The sequence below is a fragment of the Trypanosoma brucei genome, chromosome 11 (assembly GCF_000210295.1).
Source record: "Trypanosoma brucei gambiense DAL972 chromosome 11, complete sequence".
Taxonomy (NCBI): domain Eukaryota; phylum Euglenozoa; class Kinetoplastea; order Trypanosomatida; family Trypanosomatidae; genus Trypanosoma; species Trypanosoma brucei.
Window position 1 is genome coordinate 2,144,887 of NC_026744.1, and position 27,554 is coordinate 2,172,440.

Here is a 27,554-nt window from a genome sequence, read left to right on the forward strand (position 1 = left end):
ATTCTCATAAGAAAGGTATCATAAAGTAATTGCAGTAAGAGTGCCGCTTATGCATCATATTATTATAAGGAAAAACAAGAAACAAGGAGTAGCAAATTCCGCATCAAATAACTTGAATGTAAAGCCCATGATGTACCCGTCAATTCTTCCGTATCTGTAGAATCCTCAGGGGAAGACCCCGCCGTAGTCTCTTCAGAAGATTCTTCAGAGGGCACTTCGATAACCCCTTCGGACTTTCCTGCAGAAGACCCTGTAAACGGCTCTGCAAAGGGGGGTGCGAAAGATCCTTCAGACGACCCTGCGGAAGATCCTTCGGATGCCACCGCGGAAGCGACAGTGACATGCTTTATTACCTTCGAGGCACACAACTCAGACTTTTTAGGACACTGAATAGAACCGCTGGAGAATGTCACATTAGATGTCACGTTACTTCCCTCAGGGCAATTATGCCAGCGGTTATCATCAACAAAACGCACCCGAAGAGTATCTGGCTCACAATTCACCTCAACACAAATATCAGCTATGGCATTCAATATATTTCTTACCCTCAGACCAGTTCCTTTCACACACCGTGACTTAGGTCCAACACGGCTTCCCAGCATTGCGTTGCGACGACCATTAGTGCAGCCAGTATTCGAGAAGAGACGTATGTAAGGGCAGTAATCAAGCAGTTCACCGGGTCCACCCTTATATTTATCTGAAAAGTATCGATATTGCTCAGGTATTGGAGACTCATGTGTCTGAATGGCACACGACCCCAGCCCACCACGATCAGATGTACAAAACATTTCAGTGTCTGTGAACTTTGACGTACAAAACACATCAGGAAAGTTGCTCCTTCCATTCTCTATACATTTCTTTTTCAGAAAATCACAGCCTCGTCCCTTACCAAAATGCATCTCTTCTTCAGTTCCCCATCTGGCTTTGTAAAAACCCATATCCTCAAATAATGCCATAGTTAGCACACTATAACGGCCTCCATCGCTGCCTTTTACACCAGTCATCATCTCTTCCATTGCAATCCTACGCTCCCAATGTGAGTTTTTCGTACCGTCACCACCTTCATCCTCCAGTTCCACACCAGTGATATCATTGCAACCATAAAATTCCCGAGCCTTCTTCACCACAGTTTGTGATGTCACAACCCATACATCATTCTTACCACGGATGTCATTCCTCTTTTCCACAAGCTTCAGCTCCTCCATGATATCAAAACCAAACCCAAGAGCATGAGCTATTTCATGTGCCGTCACACGCATACTACTATCATGAGAAGTCAGCACTTCAGGTCCAATATTGAAAACACCAACAGTAGGGCGTTGACCCCTATACCTCGAACACGGACCTGCCCATGCTGCAGGTGAACCCATTGGACCAGCGGCACCATACAACACCATATCAGCACCGGAGACACCTGTAGTGTAGTGATGCTTTGGAATTGAAGTTTTTGCAAAATGACTGCTTTCTATGAACCTTAATTGGATCCTTCACCGGATGTACCATGAGGCGGTCGCTGTGCATCTTCAATGCATGCGTTATAACCGCAGAGAGAAGAGCTCTCTTCTTCGTAGTTAGTAAGGAATGAGCTGTACACTGGTAGTAGGTATCCCTAAAGTTAAAGCGAACATCACTGACACTTCCACAATATTTTCTCCGGTCATTTATGTCCGATTTAAAAACTTTAAACCTAATGGGATGCCATCCTGCCGTTGAACTCGTAACAATCGCATGCACCAGATCTCCTTTAGGTACTCGAGGCTCACCCACCACTGGAGGCTCCCGCACACTCATGTTTTTCATCAACTTGCCGAAGTCACACCGATGCGGTGGGATATTGCCTTCAGTCACATCACCACATAATATCAAACCCAGTAAAAAGGGAATGATATAACGAGGGTACATAATCACTGTCATATATACACTCAAGCGTATCAATAGGTATTTGCAAAGCCTTAACTTTCAGGATAGTAACTACATACATAGAATAAGAAAAGGAAATAGAAATAGGAATGTAAAGCCATAGGAAGATATGTATGGTCAGAGTTAGAAATGTAACAACACACAAAATATTAATGTGTGTGTGCTACTGATAATGCAACCAAAGCTATACTCAAGCATGAAAAAATAGGCATATCACTGCACAGTAACCGCGTCTCAAAATACAGCACATGCGTGTGTATAGGATATATAACCTGCTGTCACATCAGTACGCAACGGTGTCAATCAAACAATACTATCAGAGGTATCGGAGTGATTGCGGTTGTTGAACATCACGCACAACAGACATAGTTACCACATATTGTAAAAGGGAAGGAATCAACAAGGGGAGGGCAGAGGAATATGGGAAAGGGAAAGGGAAGGAAACGAATGTTGTCAGACAGGGATAACTGTTAGCAGTCGTTACTCGTCAATGTTAAATCAGAAGAGGTGTCAGGTAAACGTGTCTTCTCATCATAAGGTACAAGATTGCATTATGCGAGCACTTCCATAGAGACCTCTCTGTAACTCATGGTTGGGACTCGGAACTCCAAAAATAACAACAAACACAGATGTATCGCTACAAGTTAACTCTCTCTTAAAGGATATATTCATATATTATTACTAATTTTAGTATACCATACAGTATGATATCTAAACAAAACATAACGAGAACTGAATCAACCCTCCTTTACATCGAAACACCTTACGAAACAAGTATCTCGTTAGAAAACCGTAACGTGTTCGCAGCATGCTAAACGTCGCAGCAACCGTGTTTGATATCATGCGAGAAACTAAAAATATCTTGCAAAAGAAAATGAGAAAGAAAGCAAAAGTAAGAATGAGAATGAGAATGGGACAGAAGACCTGAGAATGGTTGTCGAGCAGTAGTGACAGAGTTAGAACGCAGGGTCCTTTTGTGGTGAACTGCTCCTGTGTTCAGGAACCCAAGCGCAGAGCACGCAGGTAACCCCTATTTTAGACACCGTGCGTCACATACATTATTAATCGGTCTTGTTGTGGAAAAGTAACGCCTGACTGGCGTTAGCGAATACGAGGGTTTCGGCTGCGCATATCGGCACTGACACGTCACAACGTGCTGATAGTGCTTCACCTTTTATCATGGCGGGTTACTTAATTTTAAAGCAGGGATGTAGTACGGTCACCTCCCCATTGTGTAAACCTAAACCTCCTTACTCCCATTGTAGCTATGCAGTTTGCAAACAGACTTGTTGATTTTCCATTTCTTCTTCTTAGCCTTTTGACGTGGTGCTGTCAACTGGTTGAGCAGATTCGATGTAATTCACGCCCTCGTCCTACCAAGGTATTTCCCTAAAATCCTTGAAGAACTTTCCATATACTTTGCGATCACTATAAATGAGATCTAAGCACCGAGCAGCGGCATCGACCTCGTCCAAAGGACACAGCTGATGCTGGTCCGCGCGTCGCTCCTTTTTGGCCTTTGGTGATTCATCTGTAATCCAACCCGTGTCTACGGAGTTCATATAAATTCCATCTTGAGCATAATCCTCACCACTAGTTCTCGTCATCATATTGAGAGCCGCCTTTGCCATGTTTGTGTGAGGATGTGTCACCTGCTTGAACCGGTAGAACTGTCCTTCCATAGCGGAAACGTTGATGATGAAGCGTGGCTCATCCGCCACCGGATCACCAGTACGGTTTAGGAGTGCGGGTTTAAGCTTACTGTTGATGATAAAGGGTGAGAGAGCATTTATGGCCATAACCTCTGCTGCTTCGCTGCCTTGCACCTCTGCCAGTTTCATAACCCACGAGTTCGTCACGCGGTGGTCGCTCTCCTCAGCAGCCGTGTCGTAACGATCAAAAACAGAAGATTTTGAGGAACCCACAACAAGAGGTGATCTCGCGATAGCAACCAGAACACCGCTGTGACCAGTTGCGTTGGTGTTATAGTAGGCCGTAGCGTCACCTGTGGTAATCCTCTCGTCCAGAAAAGGTTGCTGCTGAGGGTGATGTTCAATATGCAGCGGCTCTCCAATCGTTACCGACGAGTGACTAAGAAAATACTGGTGCCACTCCCTGGATGCCGCGTCCTCGTATAGTGTCTTGTGCAGGTCTAGAGGGGGATGCGATTCCACATGCCGTAAATGCTTCGTGTACTCCCTCGTTCGCGCGATTGTCTGCGCAGCGTTGTTGATTATCGCAAATAACTTCCCAAACTTCTGCATTACAAAGGCACAGAACTGAGTGACCAGCCACATGTCACGCAGGTCCAGCGAAAAGAGATGAAGCCGGTGCGCCCACACACAGTAGTCCGCCTCTCTTTGAAACCGTGCCACTGCCTCATGAGCAAAGCGAGTGGTGCCTATTAATTCCGCACCACACCTCAGAAGGGAAAGTGCCATGGCAAAGCCGATTTTAATGCGGCAACCCGTGAGCAGCACAACCTTTCCCCGCAAATCCCGAGTCATCAAACGCTTGTTGAAGTTATACTCGCCACACAAGTGGCACATACTGTAATAATACGGGTGCAACTTATCATACCGCACACGACAGGTGTGGCATGCAATGGTTCGACTAAGCTGCAGTGCTTCATCACAAGGTATAGGACGACCGGCCACATACTGTTGTATATCTTGGAAGACAGAAAAACTGTCGGGTTCCTCATCATCCGACACCGGTGGCCGTGTTGGAAAATCGGAAGGTGACTCCCCCAATTCACGGTAACGTCGCTTACTGTACAACCTACGAGCTATAAATAAGTTGAGGGACGCATCAACTGACCACTGAACACCGCTTCCATTTCCACCTGCCTTTGCGTCGGGGCTGGTGAGCGTGCCAACACTGTCGTTGGTCACGAACAGATCAATTGGTTCCCCCCGACTAACTGCACGTTCAAACACGTGAAGGGCATCTGTTACGGGAAGGTTATGTTTTAATGCCTTTACCACATCAACAGATGCACGATCCAACGTACCGCAATTACGGAGGCAGGTAAGGTCTCGCATTGCCCCTGAATCGGCCACAACTATGTCCTCATCAGAAGGAATACCGCTCACGAGTTCACCAGCTTTTTTTCCCCCACAATCACGATTATTGCTGCCCCCACTGATGCCATTCATGTTTTCGTCATCATTGTCATCGTTTCCCCCAAGCGTGAAGAGTTCACCGCAGAGTCTTGCAATCCGAAGCTTTATCGTTGCTGTATACATCTCCTGCTGCAACAAATCAGTTCCCGGTGGTGCGGAACCACCAATAAGAACGGGGGGCATTTGCGTCCCAAACGAATGCGGTAAGTAGCGGTAAACCTGAGCCACAAGATGTGAGGCAGCAGCCCAATCCATCGCAGCGGAACCCGCAGTGTACATTGCTTCAAGACGTATAATATTCTCAAACGCACCAATTTGTGATATTATCTGACGATCGCGGGTGGACAAGCCGTCATGGCAATCCTCACTCCTTCTAGCGCCTTGCCCGTCAACGGTATCCGCAGGACCGCTCACACGGTCACGAATAAGCGACACAACCCGATCAGATCCCTCATTTTCCTGCTGCTGAAGGAGACAGAGAGCCTCCTCCCTTTCACGCTTCATTTCGGTGCGACGAATCGCTTCAATGTCTTGCATACGTTTATAACGCTTACGATAACTCTTCTCCTCATTCATAATAGCCTTGTACACGTCACGGTTCTCACGCTTTGTCTTGCGGTCTCGTGTAATCATCGTGTACAGTCTGCTCTCGTGCAGGTACGGATCCCCGACAAAAAGTGATGGATCGTGAAAAAGGGTACGAACAACTTTTGTTGCAGCATGAAGCTCATCCAATGTAAACCCCCAACGCGCCTCACGTGCCGCTAACGTCATTTCCTCTCCTGCCGCCTCCTGTGGTAAAGACTTTCCCTCATCCCCGTCACTCATTGAGTCAACCTCCGGGGACGGTTTACCACCGATTACCTTGCGATATTCAACAAGCAAAACCAAAAGGAAGAAGTGGGCGATATCCGGCGAAAGAAATAAGTAGAAGCCAAAATAAGATACAGAGAAGTTGTTCAGGCAGAGAGAGAAAGAATAACCAGAAACAGCGACTGTCCTTCGGCGTTAATCCACCTATAGGCGTTAAGGACTCCGTTATTTTATCGTTTCACTTACTCAACCGTTTATACACACACGCGCAGCTGCAGAATGAATGCAACCGTGCAGTGCCCTTTTTTGACTCATTATTTTTCCCCGGACGATGCACATTTCATACGTAAATAAAGTAGCGAATCACTTTACACTTGATGGAAGATCTGCACAAACATAACAAACCCTCACCAAAAAGCTCTGTCTGCTTGATACCGCCACGAGGTCGCGAAGGGTTGCAGTGGACTAAGAAAAAAAAAAAAAGATGAAACGAAGGGGAAAAAGTAAAACCGACAAACATTTGCCGACTGCCACCAAATGCCTCCTAATCTGAATCGAAGCGATACGCCGCATCAAATTACTGAGCCCACAACATGTTATTCCCTTCCTTGATCACAACAACCATTCCGCTCACAAACACGCCTGGCAAATGAAGTGCCCCCGTTGACCAACAAAACAACAGCGAAGACATCATCACATCGGCTCCCGCTAGCCACTACCTCCATACTTCTTTAACATTACATGCCGCCACCCATCATTGCCGCTAAATCCATTCCCCCTCCCATACCCATATTTTCCAACATCATCTGTTGCATCATTTGATTCTGCCGCATCTGTTGCAGCTGCTTTCGCCTTGCTTCTTCATCCGCCATGCGGCGCTCCGCGATCTGCGAACGGTAACGCTCCAAATACCTTTGCACCTTGCTTGTGCACTGTGGTACATGCGATAGAAGTTGCACGAGCACCTCAGCACGATCCCGCAGGACCTTGTCTGACGCACGGCACCAAATTTCGAACATGGTGGAAATTATGTCTGTCTTTTCCGCCACGTTATGGAAAAACTTCGGCCCTTCTTTGCTGTCGAACATAACCAACAGAATTGAAAGAACGGAATTGATTATACGTGGATCACTTGTTGCGGAAAAGTTTTCGGCTAGCCGGCAGAGGTTTTCCTCCTCTGCCAACTCTGCGTGGCCTATGCCCGATCGAGCGAGGTAGCGGATCGTCATGATGCAATGTTCCGCAACACCCTGATTGTTATGCTGGAGAAGGCGCAAGAAATACGAAATTCCGCTGTGCCCATCAAGTCCGCGCCCAATCACAACAGCACCAGCGCGTAGTGCACAGACATTTGCAAATATGCCTGTAAGGGAGCTGAGGAGCACAATTGAGCTCTGTGGATTCAGCACACGGAGCATCTTCACGGTTGCTGGAATGCGAGCCAACGCATAAGCTCCCTCTGACCCGACAGAGACATCCGTGTCGAGTATAACCTCCGAATCGTCTACACGCGTGAGTGTGTGCAAAACCTCCGCCGTCTCTTCGAGAAGTGGTTGCAACCCCTGTCGGTGTGCCTCGCTCAGTGTCGTAAGAAGAGTACGATAACCGCCCAACATGTACAACTTTCGATGGCCCGCTGCGTCGGCGCCGAAAATGACAACAAGTGCCTTGATCGCCGCTCTTACAACAGTCGCGTTGGAGCCATCTTTCTGCAAGGCGGCGAGACGCACAAGTGTGGAGCCATGTCTTTCAGCAGAGAGGCGAGTCATACCTTTCTTCTGGGCGGATTCTTCCTTTATTTTGGAAACGATTTTGGCAATGGCAGTCTCGCTCTCACATCCCGTCTGAGCCGTACTAATTGCTTTGAAGTCAGCATCCAGTGATGATAGAAGGTCGTACCGCTCGTGGTAAAGTGAAAATAGAGAGGCGAAGGAGAGGGCCGCGACACCTCCACGGAAGAGGAACTTCCAAATTTCTGGGTTGATCGGCGACTCCATACCACACTTTATAACTTTCCCTCCTCCTATTTTGTTCTCGCCTCCCTTGCTCCTTTTCGACAGCAACACGACAAGTTTACCGATTAATGATTACTCGTTATGTGACTAACTCACTCTTCTACTTGTGCGATAGTATTAACCACCCTTAGACACCAATAGGGGAAAATGGTATAAATAAATACATATATATATATATATATATATATATATATATATGGGCAGTCAATCAAAAAAGACGCACAATACAAGTGAAAAAAAAAAAAATCAGTGTACCATGAGGTGTGTAACGAACCGAGTGCGCTGAGATATTGATGGTGAAAAGTGATAAGTGGCAGGTGATTGGGGGGAGGACTGTCGATATGTCTCATCCCTCACAGCCGCTTCGGATGTCGTCTGGCATATATCAAAAGTAAACAGACATATATATTCATGTAGCGAGCGCAGAAGCCGGAAAAGTGAACTTGGATGCGGATAAAGCCTTGAACATGCTCCCTGAGGGAAACGAAGGATGGAAGGATAGAAAACACCGTATCATACCTCACTCCTGGCAGAGAACCAATGCTTTGATCTGTGCATTTGTGGATGCTAAAGATACGGCGCCACCGGCCGCTCTGCAGCGCGTTCTTCCTCAGTCTTAACCATGCTATTCTCATAATTCAAATATTTTTCCCTGGCCATAACATCCTCATCTTTCCGGTTCGCAAGATAATATCGCATCAAACTTTCCTTGTCGAAGAGTGGCTTTGGCATAATTTTCGAGTTTTGCGTTAATGAAGGGGGAAGCAACCCCGCCTTCGCCAGAAGTGCCCATGGTTTCATCGACAATCGGCATCGCTTAACACCAAACCAATACTTAAAGGCATCGATATCCACCGTTGTTAACATAAACAAGTGACGGTCCTGTGCCACAGGGGTATCAGGGGACCAAAGAGACTTCTGCGGGTGTGGGCAGTGCTTTCCAAGATAATGCAGCAATCGAATATCGGAGTTGCGCCGCTTGTGTGTGTGCTCCACTACGAGATCGTACGACTGGAATTTCCATACAACATGATGTCCACGCATGCGAATGATCGGTGCCCCAGGCGCACCCCATAACTGTGGCGAGCGCCGCTTAATTACAGCCCTCGCAAGCACCGTTTCTGTCACTTGCATGTTGCAACGTGTGTAACTTCCCAGAAGTTATGTTATGGAATGCCAAAGCACTTTAAACGGCACCAAAAAAAAAAGAAAAGAAAAAAGAAAGAGGCGAGACTGTGAGAGGAGAAGCGCTAAAGAACACGGAGGCTCAAAGGCGCGCGCTCAACCTGTCACTTCCTAATGCTGTGGGCACGATACCTCCCCTCTACCCTACAAAAAAAAAAAAAAAGATTCTTTTCTGTCTATAAAGTCGTTTTCAACTGGAAGGAAAATAAGGTTGAACAAAAACGAAGAAGAAGCAAAGTGGGGATGGTTTCTTTTTTTCTTTTTTTTTCCCACACCCATCGACAAGAGAAAAAAACATCACACACTTCACTTGAAGCAGAAAACTTCCAGTGGCAAGTTGCACTTCCCAAAGGTACAAACCGAGTGAACGCGTACACGCAAGCACGAAAAAGCATGGGATGAAAGGTGCAACTCCTCCCTCTGCATACATTATGGTTGAACAGTAAACGGTGGTACAAGTATATAAAGCGTACAGTAAATAGTTCAAGACACACCACATACTCTTTCACAAGGCAAAAAAGAGGGGGGAAAAAAAAAAGAGAACAAAAAAAAGCGGTTAAAATATTTTTTAAAAAAACGGATGGCAATACATCAGCCTCCATATATAAATATAAACGTATGCACACAGGTATTTGTATTTAAATGTGATTACATTAAGGGGCAATTACAGGGTAACCATAGACAAATTTGACTTTACCTGTGGTTTACTCTCGGTACAAGTAAAGAAGAAAAGCGAAGGAAAAAAAAAGGAAGAAGAAATTCCTCCTGACCTCAACACACGACAGTAACAATTAAGACGAAGACACTCCCAGTCACATCAACCGCCGCATAAATTTTTTGTAGTTAATTCTCCTTCTTCCCCTAATTTCCATCTTGAATCCTTTTTTATACGCATCGCTTAAAAAACAGCTTTTCGCCCAGGTCAAAGCATTAACCCTCAGTACGGGCTCAGTCACAAATACAAATGGTGCTTGCGTCTCCCTCCTCCATCAGGAACCACATGAGTTCAAGAAAAAGGGGGAATTAAAAAAAAAATAATTGTCGGGTTAGAATTGGAAAGGGGAATTGAAAGCGGAGTGAGGTGGAAGGGAAGAAAAATGACCAACCTAATCGAATATGTACAAATAACACTTAAACAATTATATATAATAATATACGTTGGGTACAATACAATGGCGTGATTGTTGAATCAAAGCAATAATACAAGAAATAAAAAAAAGAACAAAACATCACAGCCAGTGAAAGAAACAAAAACACTACGAGACACAACCGCACACGCCAACAGGGTTACCTTTCTTATTTTTTGTTACGCCCCCTTTGGGGCTGTTTTGCTGTTACCGTCATTATTTCTTTTCTTTTCTTTTCTTTTTTTCTAAAATTTCTTTCGGAAAAAAAAAACCCCGTTTCTCCCCTGCCGTGTGTTGTTAATGTCGAGCTCACGGAACCTTCATACACGACGCAGTCCCCGCCGCATACCGACAGCGAGCGCCAAATAACCCAAAACCCCCGGCGCAACTCCACCGAATCCGAGTTTTGTTGACACATGTCGCATTCGATTCTCCACAAGATAACTTAAGTCGTCGGCATTTACCACACCATCACCATTGGCATCAGCAAGTTCTTTTACCTTTCGCTTGAAAGCCGCCTCCAGCAGCTGTTTCTCGATAAAATTCCTCTGCGCCAAAAATTGCAAACCGGTGTAGACGGTGGCTCCGGCCAGTGTAATGAAATATTTCCTCGCATACACGCGTCGAATAACGCGACCGGTGAGGTATCCGGAGCCAATACCAACCAACCATTGACCAGCCCATGGAATTACCGTGTCGAGAGTGTCGCTGTTGTTACGAATTGCTCCTTTTAGTTTGCTTTCGTAAATGGTTTGAAGGTCCCGTGGCGTGACATGTCCATCACCATCGGCGTCCAGCGCCTTGACAAGTCCTTCCGACATGCGCCTTCCCGCATCGCTCTCCACAAACATGCGGACATCCTCATGGGAGGACATTCGGCCAATGAGTTTATCTTTCAAATCAAAAATGTAGTTGAAGAGCGGAAGTGTCTCATCTTGTTTGTGTGGCCTCCCAAATGTTGCAATGTAGTCGAGAGCATTTTCCAAATCTTTAGAATTTAACATTTTCTGCCGCTGTTGCTGGTGTTGTTCCGTCGCCATTTTTTTTTTGTTTTTCGTTTGTTTGTTGCTTGTGTTGTTTTGTTTTGTTGTTGTTGTTGTTGTTGTTTTTTTTTTTTGCTTCCTAGTAAAAAAAACTTCCACACGCACAAGTTATTCCACCCTTTTGGACCTCTGTTCCTTTTCTTTTTGTCTATGGATATGTTAATATGTATGGCCTTCAAAGGGGTCTTATGAAAGCAAAATAATAATAATAATAATAATAATGTTGCCTAAAACCTTGAGTTTCCTTCCTTTTTCCCTTAATTAATAATGTTTGCACTAATAACGCAGTAAGGAAGCTGAAGGGGTGTGCAATTGAGAAGATTGAGGGTAAAAGAGAAAAAGAGAAAAAGAAATATAATAACCCCGCGCATAAGCGTGAAGGACAAAGTGACTGGAAGGGAGAAGGAAAATAAAGAAAAGGAGTGTGAAAAGAGGGGAAATGAGAGGGGGAGGGGAGGAAATGAGAGGAACCGTTAAATAGAAGATAGTGAAAGAACGTAGAAATTATTAGTATAAATAATAAAAAGAAACGTAAATTTATTAAATGCTCTTCGTGGTGGGTGAAAGGCTACCATCATGCTCAGGGATCATGAAGAAAAGAAGCAGAGGGATTTTTTTTTTTGCGGCATACGTGTGTTTGTGTTTTTTTCGTAATGTGGGGAAGTGGCGGGAATTTGTTGTTTTTTTTTTTTAAAAAAGAAAAAGAAAAACAGAAAGAGGAATGAAGCGCGTTGGAGGGGGGGGTGACGGGCACAAGTGGTAATGAACAGCTACATCCCCACAGTTCAATAAACTCGTTTAATGTTGAACGGAGAATAATGAATGGTAAAAACAAACAAACAAACAACAACGAAAAATAGAAGAAAAAGACGGAACAAAAATGAATATCGAAGCCCATGGCTTATCTCCACAATACGCAAATATATAAATATATAAATATATTTACATGTATTTATTGACTCCCTCCCCACACACACCTTCCTCCGTACCTCTGTACGCAAAGAAAAGAAAAAAAAAGAAAAAATGCGAATGACCGCAGCCATCCACAACTCAAGTGAATGACGAAACAAACGAAAAATAATTCCTCCACTGGGGTTTGCCACCACTCGCAACCCGCTAGTCTCCCAACCACAATAAATGGAAACAATAGTAAGTGCAATGAGTAGAAAAAACAAAAAAACAAAAAACAAAAAACACACGAATTGCAATTAAAAAAAAAACGACCAAAAAAGCGGGTAAAACAGGGGAGGATGGAAAGAAAGAGTTTAAGTGCCTCCTGCACTCCTTTTTTTCATTTATTTCCTTTTGGATTTTTTTTTCGTTTATTCAACGGTACAAACCGAAATATCTGTGTATTATTAGTTACTTTTTGTTCTCCTAAACCTACACTCTCAAACCAAGCAAACAAACACAAACACAAACACACACATATGTACATGAATTAATAACAATAACAATAATAATAATAATAGCACTCTGTTTTGTTGTGCATATTATATGTATGATGTATAACATATTTTCTCAAACAAAACAAAACAAAACAAAACACTTCAAGCAGTATCCTAAGCGCAAATTTTTTATAAAAAAACGCCCGTAAAACCGAAAAAAAAAACAAAACAAAGGGGAAGGGGAAGGGGAAGGGGGGTGGGTGAATACCACCGGCATTGCCAGGTTGAATCAGTACCTCAAGCAACAGTTTGTGATGTATTAATTCAAATATTCGTGCGTGAAGCGTATAATCGAGTTTCTGGACACGCAAGCGGTGGGAATATGCAACAGAAAAGATAAAAAAGAAAAAAAAAGAAAAAAGTGGTGTGGCATATAACGCAGTGAAACGGTACAGCAAAAACAGAAGGAATCGCATGAGGCATTGAACAAAAGTAGAAAAGGAAACAAAAGAATGAAACGAATTATTCGGCAACGCGAGTTTGAGTAAAATGAAGAGATAATAACAAGTGGTTAACAGCTCGCCTCCCCTCCTCCTATACATACATAAACACATGTGCCTTTCCCCCAAAAACCTTCTCAAAAAAGTAAGAAACGAAAAAAAAAAAACGTAAGAAGAAAAAAAAACACACCGAAAACGAGTGAGGAACAAAAAAAAAACATCAAAGTAAATTTTAAAAAAAGAAAAAAGAAAAAAGAAAAGACAAGCGGAACTCCAAAAGGTCCATTATTTCTCCTCCTCCGTCCCACCGGAACGCACCATTTGCAACAACAACAACCAAAAAAAAAAAAGAAAAATGAAACAAATAATGAGCCGCTCTCATGCAAGAGATAAAAAAAGGAGACGGGGGAGGTCGTATAAACAAGAGTTCGAAAAGAAACTAAAACGAACAAAAAGAAAAAAAGAAAACAAAAGAAGATACATGCGGTTATTAACAACTTGTCCCGAAGTACGTCCCGCAATATTTCAACATTTGGCCCCAGTTTGGATAATTTCATCAGACAATTTCATTACCGAGCTCCTCATGACTAAATTGACCCAATGCAATTCTCATTATTATTTTATTATTTTGCTCTTTGTTGTTTTTTTTTGTCGACTTTCTTCACAACCTCAAAACTGTGAAATTCAAAGTGATCACTGTTGTTTGTTTTTCTTTGTTTATTGTACCCATGTGAGAAGTACCAAATAAAACAATGAAAGCAACAACCCCAGCAATAATAGTAATTAGTAATGAGAAAAACAGGAGAGATAATAAAAGAACTTTGAAAAAAAAAGAAAGAGAGAAATAAATACAACAAACGAAACACAACATCAATAAGAAGTAACAATAAATATAATAATTATTATAATAATGGTAATAATGATGATAACAACAACAACAGCAACAAATGGCCTAAAGGAGGTATCACAGAGCTAACAACTTCCATGCCCCATCCAGAAACAACTGCCAACTTTGGGCCACATAATGCAAAAGAAAGGAGGTGAGAAGAAAAGAAGGATTAAAAAAAGTAAAAAAAAAAGTAAAAAAGAAGTAAAAAAGGATTACGGCAAACAACAACGATGAAACCACTGGCCACCTTTTCAAAGTAAGTTTTATTGTTTTCATTTTTTTTTCATTTTTTTACTTTTTTTAATCCTTCTTTTCTTCTCACCTCTTTTACGTCACTTCTTTGGCATACCCCCTGCCGCGGACTGTCACCTTTGCAGAAACTGGCAAGGTACTCGTCATTTTTTTAAAAAAAAACAATAAAAGATCAAAAAGAAAATTTTCGACTTTATCGAACTCTTTTACATGCACCATCAGCTGCGCTTCATTCTATCAATAAATTTTTTTTCTTTTTTTTTTTCTTTAAATATTACTCGAACACGTCAATAATTCCCAACAATTGCAACTGAGCCTCACAATACGCCTTGCCTCCTGTTACCGACACCGATGCGACACAACAAAGCCACATATATATATATATATATATGACTACAAATACGAACACAAAAATTTTTTTTCAGAAATCAAAGTAAAACCGTAAAAAGATAAAAAAAAGATGTTAGCAAATAAGGTTTCCCCCATCACTATTACACGCGCCCTTATATTATACATAATTTCTTCCTAAACACACAAACATATATATATATATATATATTATATTATATTATTATATATGTATATTGCCCTAACCCGCCACTAAATAATAATCCATTAATCCACTAACCGACCCCGCATTAATGTCAAGACGATTTCTTCCCTTATTATTTTTCGCTCATTATTTTTTTTTATAATTTGCATATTCTTTCGTATCTCTTCTTTTAAAAAAAAAAAAAAAAACTTTAATCCTCCCTTAAAATACGGACAGTCGCGCAAAGCGGATAATGACAGTAACAACAACAACTACTACTACGTAAACGCCAGTATAATTTGCTTTTCAACTTTTTTTTTTTTTTTTTTACATCTGTACCGCAGTAATTGACACCAAAAAAAAAAAAAAAGGTACACACGCAATAAAGTGGGGGGGAGAAAAAAAAAAAAAACAGAAAGTTGTCAAAACGGTAAAAAAAAAAAAAAAATGACGGGGGTCGCCCCCCCCCCCCCCCCTCCCCCTCCTCCTCCACCTCCTTTTCACACAAATCAGCAAATGTAAAGCCAACCGCAAATGGTAATTTTTCACACATATACACAAAAAACAATAAAAACAATAAATATTGTTGTTATTATTATTATTAGTTTTCTTTTCTTTTATAAAAAAAAAAAATTTGCCGCAACGTACATACAAGAAAACATATGTGCGAAAAAAAGTAAGGAGGAGGAAATGGTGGGACCAAAAGAAAGAAGAAACAAAAAAAACAACAAACAAACAAACAAACAAACGAGAACAACAACAACAACAATAATAATAACAGTGTTAATAGTAAGATATTATGAACTACATTAATAACGACAATAATAATAATAATAATAGTAATAATAATTTTAATAGTGACTTACAAGGGGGGAAAAGAAAAAACCACGGCGCGCACAGACACACAAACACATTAAAACATACACGTGTATATGTGTATGCCTTCCCTGCTCTATTATTATTCTTTTTTTTTTTGTAAAATAATTAATTATATATTTTGTTATCATTAATTTGTTTTCTTTTCTTTGTTTCAATATATTTATTTCATTCCCTTTTGTTTGTCCGTTTTGTCAAAAATGCGGGACCCGTATATTTACATCTTTTGTTCCCACACATTCTTTCTTTCCTTCTTTTATTTCTTTCCTTTTTTTTTTTCCTGCCCCCCCCCCCCACCTCCCCTCAACTGTAATGGTAACTCACATCACATCACACATTACATGCGCTCAAACTTCACCTGGTCAAAAAAAAAAAATGATGAGAAAATGGGAGACAAACGTAAGAACAACAACAAGAAGAAATAAAGTGAAATAAAAAGAAAAGAAAACATCCCGTCAATTTTCCATTTTATTCAACTGCTTGTGCATTTGATCTTATTTCTTTTTCTTTTCTCCATCTTTTTCTCTCTTGTCATTATTATTTCTTCACTTCCCCTCTCCATTCCTCCTTTTCTTTTCTTTACTTTTTTTTTTTTTGGAGGGGGATGATTTGTTTTTCCCTCAACATATGAAGGCACATCGCCGTTAATTATATAATTGTACTCGTATTTGTATACGCTTGCATGCCTTTACTGCGGCGTCTCCCTCCCCTCCCCTGCTCTCCTTTTCCTTTTCCTTTTCCTTTTCCATTTCCTTTTTAAAAAAAAAAAGAAAGAAATTGTCGAGAAGAGGAACTCCGAAACAAAAAAAAAAGGGAGGGGAAAGACAAAATAAAGAAGATAAAAGTAAAGTAAAGTAAAGTAAAAAAAAGTAAAGAAAAGAAAAGTAAAATAATGGAAGCGAGGACGGAGGAAACCACTCAATGCAGATGAGCGTGTGAAATATGTGCAAGGGAAACCAAAACCAAAAAGGGGGAAAAAAGGAAAGAATGGAGGCTGGTGTGCGACTAAAGATAAGATCATACAAAATTATGTCAAAATATGAAAACAAAAATTCCCTTTGTCGTTCTTTTTTGTTGTTGTTGTTGTTGTTTGATTTCACTCCAGTAGATATATATATATATATATATATATATATATATATTTTTAAATAATTTTCCTTCTACCATTACCACCATCCAAACCTTTTTCTTCCCCCTCTTCCTTTTAACTTCTCTACATGAAACATACAGAAAATATATACATCTACCGTATATTCCATGCGCAACATGTGCATATTCCGAATCCGTACACTCGTATACATTTTTATTTTTATTTTTTAAAAGGGAAAAGAAAAAAACACAAACACAAACACTTTTTAAAGGCCATTTTCGCATTTCCCCCCACCTCCTGCGTCATGTCATATCAAACTGAAAGCGCAACCACACATTTTCAAACACGCAACTCGTGATTAATTGGCACGCAACCATTACGACTTTTTTTTTTTCAAAAAGAAAAAGAAAGAAAATATCAAAGAATGGGAAAAAGAAGAAGTCCCTTCCCTTCCCATCCCATTTCTCTCTCTCTCTTTTTTTTTTGTTGTTTTTGCTTATTTGTTTGTTTCTTTTGTTTTCTTTTTTCTTCCCCTCTTTCTCTCTTCTTATTTTAATTTTTTTTTAAAAAGAAAAAGAAAACAAAAGTTGATTCGTTTCCAATAAATGTCACCACAGCGTCGGTGGATGAGGAGGCACTAAAGTGACGTAAGTTGGAGGTGGTAGTGAAGATTAAAAACACGGGGAAAGCGAAAGGGAAAAAAAGAAAAAAAGAAAAGGGGAAGGGAAAAAAGAAAAAGAAAAAGAATTAATTCCGATGCCACGTCATTACCAAAAATAGGCGTTTTTTTTCTTTTATTTTTCTTTTTAATTTCCTCTTTTTTACTTCTTCAAAACCTTACAATCCGCAGGGGCGTGGTTTCGTCAAAGCAATAACGACTAAGCCTCCATCACTACGGCAAGCAATGAATTTTTTTTGAAAAAAAGAATCACAAAAATGAATAAAGAATTCAGCGCCTCACAACATAATTGTAGTAATGAAAAGTAATAATGGCTGATACACAACTTCCCAACTTCCTCCTCTCTCTCACATGTGGTCGCTCATACTTTTGAATTTTACAAATAAAGACAAGAAGAAAGCAAAAGGAAATCCAACAATAAAAAACAAAAAGGTAAAAAAGAAAGAAAGAGAAGAAAGAGAAGAAACCCCCCTTTTTTTCCTGTTGTTTGACACTTATCTTTCCTTTTCTTTTTTTTCTTTTCTTTTTTCTCCTCATCCCCCGCCATGTTATTCTTCTTTTTTCCCTCCTCTCCCTCCCCTCCTCCTCCTCCTACTCCCATCCACATGGTAAGAACAAACACACATACAAAGAGACAAACACAGAAGACAAAGAAAAAAAGAAAAAACAACAACATTATAAAAGGAGAGAAAACAGGTAGCGGTGGCAGTCATAACAGCAGCAGCATCAACATCAACATCAACATTAACAGCGACAGCGACAGCGACAAAGGTAAAACCATCCCACTAAAAGAATAGTTACTTAGAAAGAGAACAAAAGAAAATGACAAAACAGGACGAAGGCGTGCGCGCGTGTAGTTATCTTTTTTTTTAAAAAAAAGAAAAAGGAAAAAAAGGAAAAGAAGAAAGCGGAACAGTCAGTGGGGAGCGGCCGAGCCTGCGGCGTATTAGTGAAGCAAAGGGTCAAAAAGCATTTTTTACCGGCAAAAAAAAGAGTTTCTTATCGGCCAAATCAATAATATCACAAACACATACCACAAAAAAAAAAAAGGTAACTGACACCTTAAGAGAGTAAGCACAGCGGAACTATAACGGCGCCCACGGGGCAATGATCACTCGGACAGTTTGGTGCTGGAAGATTTGTGCTTGATGACAGCCTTAACACATCTGTACAACCAAGATGCCTCTTGTCTATGAGAATGTGGTCATATACTTTACCTTTACCACCATCTCCCGGATCCACAAATGATACACGCCGCGGATGGCGTTCCCTGTAAATTTCATAAACATCTGTTAGAGCCAATGAGTGCCCAGCTGCAGGGGCCGTGAAACCGCTACATGTACCACCACCTCCCGCTCCACAGGGCGATTCAACCATTGGGGTCCCTGATTTGCTATTTTCCACATCAACATCAGTGTCGCGTGAAATAGGACTAAAAGCACCAGTTTCCCTACCAGGTGTTCCGCACCATGCACCAACATTACTGCTTTCGGGGAGCGAGCCGTTCAAAGCATACGCGATCGGCGGCTCCCACGACTCGGAGTTAAAGTCACCACCGAGCACAACTGCTACGATTGGACACTCTCCATTTGAGTTTTCTATGTGACTCTCGTGTTCCCCCTTAACTTGTTCAATATAACTCATTACGCGGTGCAGCTGCCACAACTGGCACCGTGAGCCGCTCCAAAGGAGGTGAAGGTTGCACACCACATATATTACATTTGGTTTGTTCAGATCACGCAAAACGGTTATAAGAGCTACATTGTGGGACATTCTCCGCAAACTCCGTCGTTCACTTTGTGTGAGGGTCTTATCAGCATTAGCTATTTCATTGAGTCGAATGGGAATAACTTCAAGTAACTCAAAGCGGTCCTTCAAGAAAAATGTAGCAACACCCTCCAAATCAGACCGCGGTGGCTCCACCGTTTTCTCAGCAGCGACATCATTAGAACGGCGGCTCTCCACAGTTCCTGAAGGGGAAGGCTTGGAAGACGAAGTGGTCACTTCTTGGAAAACTACGGCCTGAGCTCCGTCAGTTGAAGAATCAAAACTTGTATGGCGAGGTCGGCCCGACAAATCTGTGACCACTACATGGTTACCGATGAAGCCATGCTTTTCCCGCAAATTCTCGCCCAGTAAGCCGGGTTTCCCAAACACATCAACACTGATTTCTTGTAGCAAAATGATGTCAGGATCTGCCTGAAGTAACTCCTGTTCTGCAAATCCACAGCGGTAGTCCTCCGCGAGGGCAAACGGAGGGCAGCGCGGATAGCGCTGCATGGAGAGAAACCGCTGCGCTAAAATATTGTAACATACAAGCCTAACGACTCCGTTGTTTGACAATGCCTGTGATGAGACACCCAAATCTGTCTTGGACCATCCACGGAAGACGGTTCTAGTGCTGTTGCAATCCCCTTCAATGGCCTCTGGACAATCGTTCTGCAGTGTCTCGACACATAAACTGAGAAAACTCCCGCCGAGCAATTTTTCGCGTCGTTCCTGAAGTGTTGTCCGATGAGTCGGTGATGCTGTTGATACTCCCAACGAAGGGAAACCTTCTGCCACTTGGTCATCAGTTGGTTGGAATGATGCGAGTCCAGAAGAATTCGTGTCATTCCGTGTCATGGGTGGACTGGATTCATCCTTTCCGATATCGAGGAAATGATGCGGGATTGCAAGTGGGGAGTTAGGCATTGTTGTATACATGAATGAAATGCCCCACTAATAAGTCTTAAAATTACCTATCCTTCCCCCGTTCCCTATGCGTTCAACTTCTCTTCTTTTTTTTTTTCTCTCTCTCTCTCTTTTTTCTTGATATATATATATATATATACTTGATTCCCGCTCTATCGGTTTCTTCTTTCCCTCTCGTGCCCCTTTTCGAAGCCCTTTCTCACGGGAAAAGATACAAAATATCTGTGTGTATCTATGTACGTGTACAGAAAGGTATTGCTTTCTTTCTGACCGAGCTGCGTATCGAGTGATATAAACCGTCGGGTGAGCGGGAGGGGGAAAAGTAAAAATGGGAGAAATAGAAATGGAAGCGCGAGCGGGAGAAAAGGGGAGTGAAGAAAAGAAGATGAGAGGACGAACTTTAAAATTAAAAAAAAAAAAGAAACTACAGCAAATAACATGCACAGAAGAAAAAAACGCAACTGAAAGTGCCTACGTAAATTCGCAGGATAATATAATTTCACTTGGAAACGACCCGAACATGAGCCAAACTATATGTTCTCTACAGCGTGCTGTGCAACGTATATCTATAGATCCGGAACCGCAGAGCGGTGCAAACTTAGATGAGCAACAACGAGGAAACAGTCCCTCACATGTATGTCCACCGTAAGTGGAAACACCCGGCTTGCGCGAGCCCGAGACGCCTGTTGCGCGTTTCATACGCTATTTTTCAGGTAATCGCCCGAGTATATACGATAGGTAACGCCCCTATGGTTAAATGTACAGGATACTTCAAAGGGGGGAAGAAGGGAGAGACAAGTAACGAAATAACAAAAACAAAAACAAAAAGTAAAACGCGCGCGAATATTGTGTTCTGCGCAGAAAACTACCGGCTCCTGCCATATGAAGCATGGATGGTACCCTTCAAATTATCATATTCCTTCTCACGTGACTCTAGAAGTTGTCGAAGCTCCCGTAGCTTCTTCTCTGCATTAAGTTTCGCCCGTCCCTCCTTTGTGGAAGAAAGTTTGTCCTCACCTAGAAGTCCATAATTAAGTGCCTTTAGGTACTCGTGGCGCTTCTTTAGGCATTTTATGGACTCTTCTTGCTGTTCATATTCAGTCCTCAGCGCGGCGGCTTCCTTTTCAGGTACATTGAAGAGCACCTGCTTCTGTAGTGCGGCGCAGCGTTCATGAAGTTGAACATCTCGCTTTTCTACAGCCCTCCACTCCTCATTCAGCTCCTTCAGCCTGTCGCGCAGAGCATGTTGTTCATTGTATTGCTTACTACGAAGATCATCTCGGACGCGCTCATCTGCCTGTGCTTCAACTATGGCGGTGGTTAGGTTTGAGTGAGCGATGCCCAATGACTCTACCTCCATGTTGATTTGCCTTACTTCTTGCAACACTGCAACAGTTTGGTTGTGCAAATCAGCTACATCTGGGTGCCTCACCATGTTTCCGCCATTAGATCTAAGTTTTGCTAACTTCCTACGAAGCGCTGCATTTTCGCGAGTGAGCCGTCGCTTTTCTGCATCAGACTCACTTTCCCCGCTCTTACCATCTGCCCTACCGGCCTGTCGTGCGCGAAGCACATCTAACCGTACACGTTCCCTCTCCAACTGCTCTGTGTACGATTTCAACTCCCTCTCCAATCTCTCTACATCTCGCTTCACCAATCCCCCTCTAAGTGCCCGCATGGCACACTAGCGGCCAAGGGGACACTCACGGCAGTGACTCAATAACAATTACGTCACCGCACAAAGTGATTCGATTGAGGGGGGGGAATGGGAAGAAAAAATAAACTAAAAAAAACGAAACACCCAAGCGTTACTGTTCACAGTTGTGTTTCACGTTCCGACTTATGGCACCCAAGCAACCATGAACAGTGATTTATTATTATTTTTTTGTATGTGTGATAGAGAGAAAAAGAAAAAAGGGGAGATTAGCGAAAGGAAGGCAAGAGTATATGGCAAACCATGCGGGGCGCACAGTGGAGAAGACAAAACGAGGCAAACAGAATGATATGCCCAATATTGTGCCCACACGAGGGCGAAGAAAAGCATGTAGTAACGGCTACCATGGAAATGGCAATAGAGCCATAAATTATCTATGTAAACTGAGAAAGCGGAAGAATGCGTGTAAAAATTTACACCTTGCAGAGAGCACAAATAGCGGAGAAATGCAGCCCAATCTATTGTTCATATTTTTTTTTAATTTATATCTTGTATTTTAGCCATTCTCCAACAACGCTGAATCCACCTATCCCCGTTATCCCAACGGACGCAGAAGGGGAAGACGACCTCGCAGAAAAAAAAAACGAAAAAGAAAAGAGCAGAAAGGTAAATGAATATTAGTTATCCCCGTCACCCGAGGTCCATCCCTTCACGGCATCTCCACACGCACGACACAAAAAAAAAAACACGGGTCTAAGGAATAACGTGTAGACAAAAAACCGGGTGAGTAGAAGAACGAAGAGAGGTAACAAGAATAAAAGTTGCAGAGTAATTCCTTTTTCCTTCATTTTCCGCGTATTAAAGTTCCTTCTTTTAAGAGGGAGGAAATATTCACGAAAAAAACAAAAACGCAGTCAAGAGGGGAGATCGTACGTATAGATATATATGTACATACATACACATATATACGTACTCATGTAAAATTACCTGTTCATGTGTTTGGATCATCGTCTTCACTGGCTAAATTGGGGGCCCTCATCGAATAAAAGACGCTACAGAGGCATCTACGAACCACAATTCAGGCATCCCCCATCACCGTCTGTGTCTGGGGGTCCGTTGAGATTAGGAGCTCCAGCATTTGAATGGTTCGCCGTCGGCTTCTCCCCAACCCGCTTCCTTTTTCCTCGGCCCACACTTCCGTGTACTTCCTCTTTACTTTGCTTATCCGGCTTCGGCAGTTCTTTCATTGCCTTGGGGTCGAGTGTAAATTTGATGGCATCAGCGGCAGGTTGAGAGCGTAGGTAATACATACCGGTCTTAAGGCCTTTCTTCCACGAATAGAAATGCATAGAAGTGAGTTGACTGGAGGTGGGTGTTGCCAGAAAGAGATTTAGGCTCTGGCTCTGATCGATATACCTCCCCCGGTCGGCTGCCATGTCAATCAAATCCTTCTGTCGGATCTCCCATACGACCTTGTAAAGCTCTCTGATCCGTTCCGGTATCTCCTTGATGCCGCTAACAGAGCCATTTAATGCGATAATCTTTCTTCGCATATCATCGTTCCACAATCGAAGCCGAATGAGCTCCTTTACAAGGTGTTTGTTTACAACTGGAAACTCCCCGCTTAAGACCCGGCGCACGTAGATATTGGAAGTAAAGGGTTCGATGCACTCATTGTTACCAAGGATCTGCGACGTAGATGCCGTTGGCATGGGCGCAATTAACAGCGAGTTACGCATACCGACCTTGACCACACGCTCCTTGAGGCTATCCCAGTCCCAGAGTCCGCAGTGTGAATGCACAGAGTCCTCGTTCATACCTCTTATCCTACGCTCCTCATCCCACAGATCAAACTGCAGTTTCCCTTCCGAAGCAGGGCTTCCTTTAAACGTTTCATAGGGCCCGTCCTTTTCAGCCAATTCCGTACTTGCTTCCACAGCTGCAAAGTAAATGGTCTCGAAGATTTGTCTATTCAACTTCTTTGCCTCGGGGTGTGCGAATGGCAGGGAAAGCAGTGCAAACGCATCCGCCAGTCCCTGGACACCGATACCCACAGGGCGATGCCTCAAATTACTGTATCGGGCCTCACACACTGGATAGTGGTTGCGATCAATCACCCGGTTAAGATTTCTGGTCACAACCTTTGTCACCTCCTTCAATGCAACGTAGTCAAATGCGCCATCCTTCACAAAACGCGGAAGGGCAATAGAGGCTAGGTTGCATACGGCCACCTCGTCCCTCGAAGTATACTCGACAATTTCCGTGCACAAATTTGAGCATTTTATCGTGCCGAGATTTTTCTGATTAGACTTGAAATTACATGCATCCTTGTAAAGCATAAAAGGAACCCCCGTTTCCACCTGAGACTCAAGGATAAGGAACCACAGTTCCTGGGCCTGAATAGTTCTTACGCCACGACCTTCCCTTTCATATCGCTCATATAAATCAGTAAACTCTTGGCCATAACAGTCACTCAAAAAGGGGGCCGTGTTGGGGTCCATAAGCGTCCAAGTCCCATGACTCTCCACTCGTTCCATAAACAGGTCAGGAATCCACAGACCGTAAAACAAGTCCCGCGCACGCTGATCCTCCTTGCCCGTATTTTTCTTCAGAAGGAGGAAACCAAAGATATCCGCGTGCCAGGGCTCCAAATAAATAGCAAAGGCGCCCTTGCGCTTGCCACCGCCCTGGTCAACATAGCGAGCAGTGTTATTCCACACACGAAGCATGGGGACCAGACCATTCGACGTACCATTTGTCCCGGCGATGTAGCTCCCCGCTGCGCGAATGTTGTGCATGTGGATCCCGATCCCACCAGCTGATTTGCTGATGATCGCACACTGTTTGAGTGTGTCGTAGATGCCATCAATACTGTCTTCACGCATAGCTACAAGAAAGCATGAACTCATTTGTGGGAATGGGGTCCCCGCATTGAATAACGTTGGAGTAGCGTGGGTAAAAAACCCTTGCGACATGTAGTCATATGTCTCCTTCACACGTTCCAAGTCCTCTCCATGGATACCGAGGGCAACACGCAGGAACATCTGTTGTGGACGCTCCACCACTTCCATAACTCCCCGCCCCTTATCGACACGAAGGAGGTAAGAACGCTCAAGTGTCTTGTACCCGAAATACTCAAAATCAAAATCCCGCTCGTAATTAATGATTTGCTGCAACGCCGCAGAGTGCTTATTTGCGATATCCCACAATTCTTCTGATATAAGGGGAGCATGCCGCTTCGTTGCCTGCGAAACATGTTCATGTAGCACCCTAAAAGAATCCAGTACACTTTCTGTCGTCGTCTTGTGCAAAGCTGTTACAGCCAACCGGCCAGCCAGCAGACCGTAATCGGGATGCTTTGTTACGCAATAAGCAGCAGTTTCAGCCAGCAGTTCATCCAACATTGAGGTGCTCATACCTTCCCGCACCCCCTCCCCCACTACACGAACAAGGTCATCAACATCAACATAATAAGAATCAATCCCGGACATAAGGTTGACGATGCGGCTGCGCACGACTTTTTCATCATACGGTTCCACAGACCCATCACGTTTGGTCACAAGCTTCACCGTTTCCAACATTATTTTAGGTACTGCAAACGAAAAATTTTTTTAAAAACCGCTCTGCTTCCTATCTCTCTGTTGAAAACCAACGTGTTTAACTGCAAAATAATATTTATAATGATAATTATCATTATTATTGAGGCGTGAGGGAAAGAGAGGAGGGGAAGAAAGAAGAAAGGTTCAAACAGTACATCTCAAGCACATGAGGAGCAACCTCATGTCAGTCATTGCATTGGTCACAGACTTGTTTCTCCTTCCCCCCTTTTTAACACACAAACATAAAAACTCGAACACGCACCCCTCCTTCACATGTTTATCGCAACCACCTAACACCTTGTGTTTAACTGGAAACAGGAAAAGATAGATAAAAGGGGGAAAATGAAGTCACAAACAACAAAGACGTTAAAACACGGGTAAATGTACACAACTCGGCCGTCTCGCTACCGTGTGGAAGTCGAGAAACGCGTACAATCGCCATCACGCCAGGAGGGAACGAAATCTGCTTCATAGATGCGCACGTACGTGCAGTTGTAAATAAGGGAGGTGTTGCAAATAGCAGCAGAAAAAGGAGAAAAGGGAGGTAAGTAACCTCGGTGCATTGCTAAACATGGTGGGAGACACATAAAATAAGACAAGCTAATCCCTTTTCGCCTGCCTCAAAGTCTGGTTCCTCATTTTTTTTCCTTTCCTTCACTCTCCCGCCTCGCGATGTGCGAGGGACTGAATAGAAAAGAACCACTGGTATGCATTAAATTTTGTTTTGTTTTTTTTTTAAGGAAAGGAAGAGGGGACGTCAAGTTCTTTTCAAGGAATCCCCACTGCCAGTTAACCGTTTCACTCCGTCCTACTCCTCCCCCTCCCTCGCCTCTTTCCTTCGGCGCTCCTTTCGGCCATTAGCCCACACATGTGTACGCTCACACACCCCATATGGCACTTAACAAATGAAGAAACTAAGAGAAAGCGTACCCCTCACCACACAGACAAAAATACACTCCCTTTCCCCTTTCCTCCCTTCTTCCCTAAAAAGAAAAAGTGAGAAACATGGGACACTACCCGAGCCGCCTAATAAGGCACCAATTCAGCACAAACACCTGCACAGGCCTTCTTCCCACGCACCGTAACATATAGATACCCTCCGGTAAAATCACTCGCACCTTCTCAACTTCCCCTTCCCTAACAGAAGCAATACTGAGCCACTTATTAGAAGGACTCCTCAACCCAAACAAGTCGGCCGCCATTATCTGCAGCGAAACCCTTCCATCACTTCCATCGTGTGATGAGGAACTGGAGGTGGTGGGTGACCGTGATGCAACACTTGTCAGTTGCATGCGTTTCTCCACTTCTAGCGTAAATATATTGCCCTGCCGAATTTCGAACGCATCACCCTTTTTCACAATTGACATAGTCTCCGTAAACCAATATTCACTATTCAAGCAGCGGGGAGGTGGTTTGACGAGGCGTACCGTATTTCTGTTTTGCATAAAGCTAATGCGCTTTCGTGGCGGTGATGAGACACCAGTGTTTCCCTGTGAAGACTTCTTAGCGCTAGACCTCTGCATAGATACCACCATTTTCTTCTCTTTTTTCCCCCTCCTTCTTTGCTTTGCCTTGCGTGTATGTATGTATATATATGTGTGTGTGTGTGTGTTATTATGTGCTGAACCGCGCTACCGTCGTTGCGATATTCCCGTGTGCCTGTGTGAATGGCCACTGCCCTCCCCTATAATTGCTGACTATATAGACCTTTTCCCCTTTTTTTACCCACCTCACTTTGTTACCTTTCGGTTGATAGGACCCCGCTCCCGTTGCCACTCGTTAAATGGTTATTATATTTTTCTTGGAATTGGCCCCTGGTGTATCCCCTTTGGCTTCCTCCCGCTCGACTGCCCTCGGTTACAAACAGTTTGGTTGATAACCGACATTCCACAAGTACGGCCACAAACCCAGACAAGAAAAAAAACAATTTAAAAAGCAGAGGAAATGAAGGAAAAGTAAAGGCAAACACGCCCGCAAAGTGGCCTCTAAAAGCGCATGCACATGTGCAAATACAGAGATAGAGGAAGTGTAGACAAAACGAAGAAATACGATGCACAACGCCGGTCCTTCCCTCCTCGCTGCATCCAAAAAATTAACTGCTTCCACTTCTGTGCCATGCCCACCTGAGAAGGGTTTCCAACAAGCGAGTGGGAGCTCAATACAAGAGGATATG

At 43.1% G+C, this 27,554-nt stretch overlaps 12 protein-coding genes across 12 annotated transcripts; all 12 read right to left on the reverse strand.

Moving 5' to 3' along the window:
* Positions 1–62: 62 nt before the first annotated feature.
* Positions 63–1,397, reverse strand: TbgDal_XI8840 (Gp63-1 surface protease homolog, putative; the record flags this gene model as incomplete). Its single annotated transcript, XM_011781727.1, has 1 exon — positions 63–1,397. The coding sequence occupies one exon, from the start codon at positions 1,395–1,397 to the stop codon at positions 63–65; it is 1,335 nt and encodes a 444-aa protein (XP_011780029.1).
* Positions 1,398–3,293: 1,896 nt separating this feature from the next.
* TbgDal_XI8850 (oxidoreductase-like protein) lies at positions 3,294–5,873 on the reverse strand (the record flags this gene model as incomplete). Its single annotated transcript, XM_011781728.1, has 1 exon — positions 3,294–5,873. One exon carries the CDS (start codon positions 5,871–5,873, stop codon positions 3,294–3,296), a length of 2,580 nt encoding a protein of 859 aa, XP_011780030.1.
* A 722-nt stretch (positions 5,874–6,595) lies between these two features.
* On the reverse strand, positions 6,596–7,855 carry TbgDal_XI8860 (hypothetical protein, conserved; the record flags this gene model as incomplete). The annotated part of the gene is made up of 1 exon (XM_011781729.1): positions 6,596–7,855. The coding sequence occupies one exon, from the start codon at positions 7,853–7,855 to the stop codon at positions 6,596–6,598; it is 1,260 nt and encodes a 419-aa protein (XP_011780031.1).
* Positions 7,856–8,440: 585 nt separating this feature from the next.
* On the reverse strand, positions 8,441–9,007 carry TbgDal_XI8870 (hypothetical protein, conserved; the record flags this gene model as incomplete). The annotated part of the gene is made up of 1 exon (XM_011781730.1): positions 8,441–9,007. The coding sequence occupies one exon, from the start codon at positions 9,005–9,007 to the stop codon at positions 8,441–8,443; it is 567 nt and encodes a 188-aa protein (XP_011780032.1).
* A 1,498-nt stretch (positions 9,008–10,505) lies between these two features.
* Positions 10,506–11,225, reverse strand: TbgDal_XI8880 (hypothetical protein, conserved; the record flags this gene model as incomplete). Its single annotated transcript, XM_011781731.1, has 1 exon — positions 10,506–11,225. One exon carries the CDS (start codon positions 11,223–11,225, stop codon positions 10,506–10,508), a length of 720 nt encoding a protein of 239 aa, XP_011780033.1.
* Positions 11,226–11,808: 583 nt separating this feature from the next.
* TbgDal_XI8890 (hypothetical protein, unlikely) lies at positions 11,809–12,126 on the reverse strand (the record flags this gene model as incomplete). The annotated part of the gene is made up of 1 exon (XM_011781732.1): positions 11,809–12,126. The coding sequence occupies one exon, from the start codon at positions 12,124–12,126 to the stop codon at positions 11,809–11,811; it is 318 nt and encodes a 105-aa protein (XP_011780034.1).
* A 543-nt stretch (positions 12,127–12,669) lies between these two features.
* TbgDal_XI8900 (T. brucei spp.-specific protein) lies at positions 12,670–13,230 on the reverse strand (the record flags this gene model as incomplete). The annotated part of the gene is made up of 1 exon (XM_011781733.1): positions 12,670–13,230. One exon carries the CDS (start codon positions 13,228–13,230, stop codon positions 12,670–12,672), a length of 561 nt encoding a protein of 186 aa, XP_011780035.1.
* A 23-nt stretch (positions 13,231–13,253) lies between these two features.
* TbgDal_XI8910 (hypothetical protein, unlikely) lies at positions 13,254–13,673 on the reverse strand (the record flags this gene model as incomplete). Its single annotated transcript, XM_011781734.1, has 1 exon — positions 13,254–13,673. The coding sequence occupies one exon, from the start codon at positions 13,671–13,673 to the stop codon at positions 13,254–13,256; it is 420 nt and encodes a 139-aa protein (XP_011780036.1).
* A 4,823-nt stretch (positions 13,674–18,496) lies between these two features.
* TbgDal_XI8920 (endonuclease/exonuclease/phosphatase, putative) lies at positions 18,497–20,140 on the reverse strand (the record flags this gene model as incomplete). The annotated part of the gene is made up of 1 exon (XM_011781735.1): positions 18,497–20,140. The coding sequence occupies one exon, from the start codon at positions 20,138–20,140 to the stop codon at positions 18,497–18,499; it is 1,644 nt and encodes a 547-aa protein (XP_011780037.1).
* Positions 20,141–20,993: 853 nt separating this feature from the next.
* On the reverse strand, positions 20,994–21,806 carry TbgDal_XI8930 (hypothetical protein, conserved; the record flags this gene model as incomplete). Its single annotated transcript, XM_011781736.1, has 1 exon — positions 20,994–21,806. The coding sequence occupies one exon, from the start codon at positions 21,804–21,806 to the stop codon at positions 20,994–20,996; it is 813 nt and encodes a 270-aa protein (XP_011780038.1).
* Positions 21,807–22,846: 1,040 nt separating this feature from the next.
* TbgDal_XI8940 (ribonucleoside-diphosphate reductase large chain) lies at positions 22,847–25,363 on the reverse strand (the record flags this gene model as incomplete). The annotated part of the gene is made up of 1 exon (XM_011781737.1): positions 22,847–25,363. One exon carries the CDS (start codon positions 25,361–25,363, stop codon positions 22,847–22,849), a length of 2,517 nt encoding a protein of 838 aa, XP_011780039.1.
* Positions 25,364–26,394: 1,031 nt separating this feature from the next.
* Positions 26,395–26,916, reverse strand: TbgDal_XI8950 (hypothetical protein, conserved; the record flags this gene model as incomplete). The annotated part of the gene is made up of 1 exon (XM_011781738.1): positions 26,395–26,916. One exon carries the CDS (start codon positions 26,914–26,916, stop codon positions 26,395–26,397), a length of 522 nt encoding a protein of 173 aa, XP_011780040.1.
* Positions 26,917–27,554: the final 638 nt, after the last annotated feature.